Genomic DNA, 7,500 nt, shown 5'->3' on the forward strand with positions numbered 1-7,500 from the left:
ATTCAATCACAGCTTTGGCAGTTGGATTAGGTTTAACTATTCCATCATTTTTTGCAGCAACAGGTGCAGTTGTTTTAGGTACTGGTAGAGATAAATCAACTTGGGATGTAGAATTATTTAAATCTGATCAGTATGTATTTTTGTGTATATGAAAAATTATTTTAATTATTATTATTATATTCTAATATTATTATTATTTAAATAGAGTTTTAATGGGATGGATGTGGCCAAAAGGTCAAATGGCAATTTTTGTAGATGAAAGTACAATTATTGGACCAGATTCATTTATTGGTAAATTATCAACAGAAATTCTTCAATTATCATATATCAGTTATTATATTTGGGGTTATTTTATGGAGATTTATATTTTATATAATTTATGGAGATGTCATTTATCAAAGGACCCACAACAACAAAAGATGATGCCAATCTGGGATCAAAGATTAAAAATGTTTATTTGCTCATGGATTTCAACTTACTTTATAGTGTTTTCTATTAATTTAATATTCCCAGCTGTTAGTCCAAGAGTTTATATTGGTAAAACTTTAAATCTCTATAACAATACCTTGGAGGGTTTTGGTTTCGCTGGTTTTGTACGTAGTAGAATTGATAATGCAGCAAAAGGTTCATTTGGTTCATTCCCTTCTGGTCATATAGCAACTTCATTTGCAATTGGTTTATCAAGTTATAAGATTTTACCCGCTTATGGTTTCGTTTCAACAATTGCTGCAATCTTAATCGCAATTGCTACAATGTATTTACGTTATCATTACTTTGTCGATTTCTTAGCTGCTTTACCTGTGACCATCTTTTGTTTATTATATGGTGGTTTCTATACACCTTCCGACTTTAAAAATGTTTTTGTAAATTGTTTTTACTCGATAAAATCAATCTTTCAAAATATTTTATCAAAATTTAATAATAAATAATAAATCTATTTAAAAAATAATAATGAATAAATAAATAAATTATTTAATTAATCAATAAAAAAAAAAAAAAAAAAAAAAAAAACAAATAAATAATAATAATAATAATGGTTTTTTTTTATATAAATAATTTTATTTTATTTTATTTTATTTTAATTAAATTATTAAATATTTTAATAATTATAAATATTAAAATTATAAAAAATGTAAGACAAGTAATAAGATTACCTTTGGTTTTTGAATCAAGGTGTGAAAATAATGATGAACTAACAATGACGAAAATTATTAATTGAAATAAATCAATTAAAGAGTTTTGATAATTTCTTGATAATTTTTTAGTTTTTTTAGTTTGTAATAAAATAAAATTAAAACTTTGATAAAATATTTCAATACCAATAATAATTAAAAGATAATTCTTATAATTGAATATCATTGATAATGATAATGAAATGAAAATTGTTGTTTTTAAAAATACTAATAATTCTAACCATCCAAATTGATTTTTATAATTCAATTTTAATATCAGTTGATGGAATTGATTAAATTTCAAAATTATTCTATTTTGATAGGGTGGTTGATTTAATTTTAGAGATTTTCCACTACTAATACCACTATTAATATTACTACTTCCTCTACTAATATAAAAGTTTCTTATGTTATTAATTATTGGATTTAAAAATAAAATTATTAAAAATAATGATATTATTACTATTATAATAATTGCTAATGTGAATAATGTAATTTGTAAATAATTATCATTTAAATAATAGATTGTAAAATCTAAAGCTGAAAAATGATTACCATCAACTTCTTTTGAAACTAATAATGATATGGAATTAAAAAATAGTGGTATGAAAAGAACTTGAAATAATGACCAATATGAATTTAATTTATAGTTTCCATTACTTTTAAGATTTCTATTTGAAATTGTTTTAATAAATTTTGGTATTATGATATTGTTACCTTGTTGAGATAGTTTAAATTATGAAAATAACAATAAATTGTTTGAGAATTGGCAAGAGTTAATAGTTAATGAAGAGTATGTTAAATTCATAAGACCACTTGATTCAATTAAAGAAAGAGAGAAAAAGTCGAGTTGGTTTTTTGCATAATTTGAACAAACATTACAATCTTTAAAATCTATTTGAGAAGAATTTGAATATAATAAATTTGGTGACTTACTAAAAAGATTTTCATTGATTGTACAATTTGAAAAAGTGATTTCAGAATCAAAAGATGTAATCAAACCAGAATTAAAAGTATTATTATTGAAAATTGATGAACTAAAACTAAATACAGTTTCATTAAATATAAATAATGATATTGGAAAATCATCACCAACACCACCATAATCTATAGATGAATCTAAAGTGAATGGAAATTTATCATTAACATTTAAAATAATATTATTGGTAAATATGAGATTATTAATTTCACTAGTGGTGCTAAATAATCGGGGTATTTCACTTAAAAAGAAAAAGTATTGATTTAAATAATTATTTGAAATTATGATATTATTGAACGAGGCATAATAGGCGAGATTTATCATTCCAAATACAAATGACAATGGTATTTGATTATCTTTTAGAATGAAATTTGTAACATATATTCTATAGTCATAATGGCTAAAATGAAATGAACCAGAGTTATTCTGATAGAGAACATCTTGAATTGTAACAAATGATTTCGTTGAATTTATTAATGGTAATAATAAATTCCTCATAAAATTACAAGAATTAATTTTTAACATAACATTTGAAGCAACAATAAATGGTGATTGATTAATTCCCACACCTTTATTATCTGTAATTATTGAATTACTTATAAAAGAGTTAAAGAGATACTTAAAGTTTGATGAAAATTGAAAAAATTCAATTTGACAAAAACAATTGGTCATTATTAAATTATCAATGAAACAATTTGAATCTTGACTAAATAAAATTGGCCTTTTTCCAAATAATGAATTTGAAATTTTAGAATTTGAAATTGATAAATTTGATTTAAGTAAATGAATTAAAGATGAATCTGGTGTATTAAAATTATCAATTAAAATCATAATAATATCTAATGAGGAGTCTGAAAGGTGGAAAAAATCTTGAAAATTTGAATAACTTGAAATAAATTCTGTTTTTTCAATTTTTGAATGAGACTCAATACTTCTCAAAAAATGTGATGAACTATTTTCAAATTTACTATTATTTAGAAAAAGAGTTGATGATTTTAATGAAAATAAAAACCCATCATTTTTTAAATTATTTGTAATATATGATGTTGAGTTTAATACAAAATTACTGTTTTCACCATAAATTAAAAAATTTTCTAAACTTGCTTTAATATCAACATTTTCAAAGAAAACATTTGAATTTATAAATTCCATTGAACCAAGACAATCTAAACTTGAATCTCTTATATTAATTTGTATTGGATGATAATAATTATTATTAGTATTACTACTATTAACTAATAGATTTGTTGATTTTTCATGTGGTGGTGATGATGATACTACTGTTGTTGTTGATATAAATTTTGAAAAAATTTCAATTGTACTACAAGATGTTTTAAAATTTGAAATATTAATTGGTAAATAATTATTATTTGTATTTTTAATATTAAAAATATGATTATAATCATTGGTTACAACATTAATATAATTTAAATCTAAATATAAATTATACCAACCACTTAAATAAAAAAAGTCAGATGAAGTGCATTCAATAAATTTGACTTTTTCAAATTTAATTATACCAATAGAGAATGAAAAAAGTGATGATCTTATAAAATTACTAATGGTAACATTGTAAAGTGAAACTGTAATTGGATTTATAGTATCACTATTAATAATTCGAGAACTACCATATTTCGATGAAGATGAAGTTATTAATGTATTTGAAATTGTTAAATTTGAATTTGAAATTGAAAATGTTGAAAATGAATTAAAATGATTATTATTATTGTATATGATTTCCGAGTTATTTACAAACATTAAACTATTACTAATGATATCAAAGTAACAATCTATAAATATTGAATTATCAAAATTAATATTATTTCCTCCTTTACAACCCAACATTAAAATAGTATCGAATAGTGAATCTTGAACTATGAGTTTAGATTCTTGTAGATTAAATTCCCATTGCTTTCTATTTATAAATTTTGATTGATTGATAAAATTAACATTTGACTCCCATATGCTATAAAAAATAAATGCACTATCAAATGCATATAAATTTAAAATACAACCATTAAAAATTAAATTACTTTTTATTATTAACATTGTTTCATTTTTAAAATTAAATATTAAATTATTTATTATTATATTTGAATTATTAAAATTTAGATTTATATTTTCTATTATAGTATTTTGATAATTATTTATATTATTATTATTATTATTATTATTATTATTATTATTATTATTATTATTATTATTATTATTATTATATTATATTATTGAGATATTATTTATATTATTTAAAAAAAATGTACAATATGTAGAATTATAAATTCCATATTCTATATTAATTATTATTGGTATTGGTTCGTTTAAAATTGAATTTAGTTGACAAAGACTTTTAAATGGATTTGTTATTGTTCCATTACCATTGTCATTGGCATTACTATTTATATAATAATTTGTAAATTGTTGTGATTTTACAATATTATTAATATAAATATTATTAAATAAAAAATAAAATTTGTTGTCATTTAAACATTTAATAATTATATTATATTATATTATTTATATAAAACTTAAACCAGAGAAAAGTAATTTTTAAATAATTAAAAAAAAAGTAAAAAAAAAAAAAAGTGATTATACATAAGGGGAGTTGCATATAAAATAAAAAAATAAAAGTAAAAAAAAAAAGGCGAAAAACCCACAGCGCCACACAAAATTACTTTTCACTACTTTAAAATACAACTGAATTAATTTGAATGAAAATTATTAATGGTCCTAATCTGTTACCATTACTACACTTTGAATATTTAATATTATAAACATTGAATATTTAAAAAAGAAAATTTAAATTATTTTTTTTTTTTTAAGGTAATGTTTTTTTTTTATTAAAATCTAAAATCTCTTTTAGGTTGTTATGTGTTTTTTTTTTTTTTTTTTTTAATTTGGATTGGTTAAAAAAAAAAAAAAAAAAATATATTTAAAAAAAAAAGTGAAATGAATAAATTTTTTAAAGTTATAAAAAATAATGATAGAGTCCATCGAATATTTATACAATTTTATTTCAAAAAATTATTTTAAATTTAAATTTTATTTTTCACCAAGTAAGTAATAATACATTTATTTATTTATTTATTTATTTATTTATTTATTTATTTATTTATTTATTTATTTATTAATTAACAAAAAAAAAAAAAAAAAAAAAAGAATTTAAATTTTGTAAAAAATTAAAGAAAATATTAGAATGGAAAAAAGTAAATATTGAAGAATATCCCATTAGAGGAATTTCAAATTTAATATTTGATAATGAAAATGGACCATATGATAATAAGATAGCACTTGTAGTTTGGAATATAAATGAAATGATTCGAAGAATTAAAATCAATCATCCAATTTTAGGAACTGTTGAATTGATAAAACAAACCATTACCAATTTAATAATAAACAATGGTGGAAATTATTATGACAGATCAGAGAATTCAATCTTCTTTTTTCAAAACTATCATCAAATGGTAATTTGCTTTACAAATATTTACCTAACTAGACCATGGTTAAGAAAAGAAGTAAACTATAATGATTTGGCAAACCTATATTTCATCTCTAAAGGAATTGATAAAAATAATTTAAATGAACCAATTGTTGATTTCCATCCAATTCCATTCTCTTGTTTATTAATTAATGATAATAATAATGTTAATAATAATAATAATAATAATAACACTAATAATAATGATAACAACACTATTAATAGTGATGATAACAACTTTACCAATAATGATAATAATAAAGAAATTGAAAATGATTAAAAAGAATAAATTAATTAATTTTAAAAATTAAAAAAATAAAAAAATAAAAAAAAAAATTTAAATCCAAAAAGCAACACATCCCCTCTTTGTATTTAAATTTTTTTTTTTTTTTTTTTTTAAATTTTTTCGCATATCTTCATTTAAAATTTTTTTTTTTTTTTTTCATTTTTTTTTTTATTAAATTATAACAATGGCTGATAATAATAATAATAATAATAATAATAATAATAATAATAATAATAATAATAGTTCAGCAGTTGAATCAATAATAGAAAGTTTTAACAATGTATCATTAGTTGAAAAATGTTGGGTTGATGCATTACCAATATTAAAAGAAGCTTCAAATGATATGTACTTGGGTCAATTAATTCATTCAAATGATTTTCAATTAGAATCTGCAACACATTCTTTAGAAGTAAGTTTATTTATATACATATAAACAAATAGTTACAAATAATAATATTAATAATTTTTTTAAAAAAAAAAAAAAAAAAAAAAAAAGGATAATGAATCCAAAATTAGATACTAGAGCAAAAGGTGAACATTTTTATATGCCAGAACAATTATTTGATAAAGGATCAATACCAAAGGATTCAACATTAGATAGAAAACAAATTATAAAGATAATTGATCGTTTAGTTGGTTTAGAGATATCATGGATAGAAGGAGAATCATTACCAATGACATTATTCTCTTGTATGTATTTACATTTTCCACAAAGATTAGAGAATCAAATGTTTTCAACCTACGTTAATTCATTATTGGCAACTTGTGATGCAATTAATCAAATCATTAGTCGTGGTGATGTATGTTGTGAAGAGGATTTCAATCTATCAGATTTCAATCTAACTTTATTATATCCTGCAAATCAACATATGGTTGTAAATATTAGACAATTGGAAGAACTAATAGATCAATTAGATCAACAAATTACAACTGAAAAATCAAAACCAATAAAAGATTTAGATGAACTTAAAATTTTAGTTTCATTATATAATAGAATTTTATTTAGAAAAGTAAGTTTTAATAATCATAATAATAATAATAATAATAATAATAAAAACATTTATTAACTTTATATATATATTTAAAAAAAAAAAAAGTTATTTTATATTATTATATTTTCATTATCAGTTTCAAATTTAGTTTTAGCGATTAAATCAATTAAAGAGATATTACCAGTTATTGAATTTTTAAAGAATGATGGATATAGTAATAGGGATGATATTATTGTACCAACTGAAATTTTTAATGGTGCTTTAGTTTCAAAATTATATTCATCAGTTGGTGCTGTTTCTCAAGAGAAAACATATACAGCTGCAATTAGTTCATTTGAAAAATTATTTAATGATTTTCAAACTTTATTTAAAATGCCTCATTTATTAGATTCAACAATTCAAAGACAACAATTATTACAATTACATCAACAACAGCAACAACATCAACAACAACAACAAAATATAACAACAGATCAAGATAATAATAATAATAATAATAATAATGAAACAACAGCAGCACCAGTAGTTTCAGGTAAAAATAAATCAAAAGTTGAAAAAAGTGAATCAATTAAAATTGGTGCAATTTTAGATTATCA

At 20.2% G+C, this 7,500-nt stretch overlaps 5 protein-coding genes across 5 annotated transcripts in view; 4 read left to right on the forward strand and 1 right to left on the reverse strand.

Annotated features, from left to right (window-relative positions):
* DDB_G0268928 (phosphoesterase, PA-phosphatase related-family protein) overlaps nt 1-929 on the forward strand; it is a gene marked incomplete at both ends in the record, with an annotated part of 1,806 nt that extends 877 nt beyond the window's left edge. Inside the window, 2 exons of the mRNA XM_641767.1 lie at nt 1-130; nt 206-929. The exon at nt 1-130 is cut by the window's left edge and continues 88 nt beyond it. Of these exons, the coding sequence (XP_646859.1) occupies nt 1-130; nt 206-929 (854 nt within the window). The remainder of the gene's footprint in view (nt 131-205) is intronic.
* Nucleotides 930-1,068: 139 nt separating this feature from the next.
* On the reverse strand, nt 1,069-4,200 carry DDB_G0268930 (hypothetical protein; the record flags this gene model as incomplete). The annotated part of the gene is made up of 4 exons (XM_641768.1): nt 1,069-1,843; nt 1,922-3,118; nt 3,164-3,941; nt 3,987-4,200. The coding sequence occupies 4 exons, from the start codon at nt 4,198-4,200 to the stop codon at nt 1,069-1,071; spliced, it is 2,964 nt and encodes a 987-aa protein (XP_646860.1).
* A 928-nt stretch (nt 4,201-5,128) lies between these two features.
* DDB_G0268932 (hypothetical protein) lies at nt 5,129-5,906 on the forward strand (the record flags this gene model as incomplete). Its single annotated transcript, XM_641769.2, has 2 exons — nt 5,129-5,204; nt 5,308-5,906. The coding sequence occupies 2 exons, from the start codon at nt 5,129-5,131 to the stop codon at nt 5,904-5,906; spliced, it is 675 nt and encodes a 224-aa protein (XP_646861.2).
* A 190-nt stretch (nt 5,907-6,096) lies between these two features.
* On the forward strand, nt 6,097-6,345 carry DDB_G0268682 (hypothetical protein; the record flags this gene model as incomplete). The annotated part of the gene is made up of 1 exon (XM_641770.1): nt 6,097-6,345. One exon carries the CDS (start codon nt 6,097-6,099, stop codon nt 6,343-6,345), a length of 249 nt encoding a protein of 82 aa, XP_646862.1.
* A 67-nt stretch (nt 6,346-6,412) lies between these two features.
* The window catches only part of DDB_G0268684 (hypothetical protein), a gene marked incomplete at both ends in the record, with an annotated part of 2,416 nt that continues 1,328 nt past the window's right edge, over nt 6,413-7,500 (forward strand). Inside the window, 2 exons of the mRNA XM_641771.1 lie at nt 6,413-6,922; nt 7,010-7,500. The exon at nt 7,010-7,500 is cut by the window's right edge and continues 52 nt beyond it. Of these exons, the coding sequence (XP_646863.1) occupies nt 6,413-6,922; nt 7,010-7,500 (1,001 nt within the window). The remainder of the gene's footprint in view (nt 6,923-7,009) is intronic.

Source organism: Dictyostelium discoideum (assembly GCF_000004695.1).
Source record: "Dictyostelium discoideum AX4 chromosome 1 chromosome, whole genome shotgun sequence".
NCBI classification, from domain to species: domain Eukaryota; phylum Evosea; class Eumycetozoa; order Dictyosteliales; family Dictyosteliaceae; genus Dictyostelium; species Dictyostelium discoideum.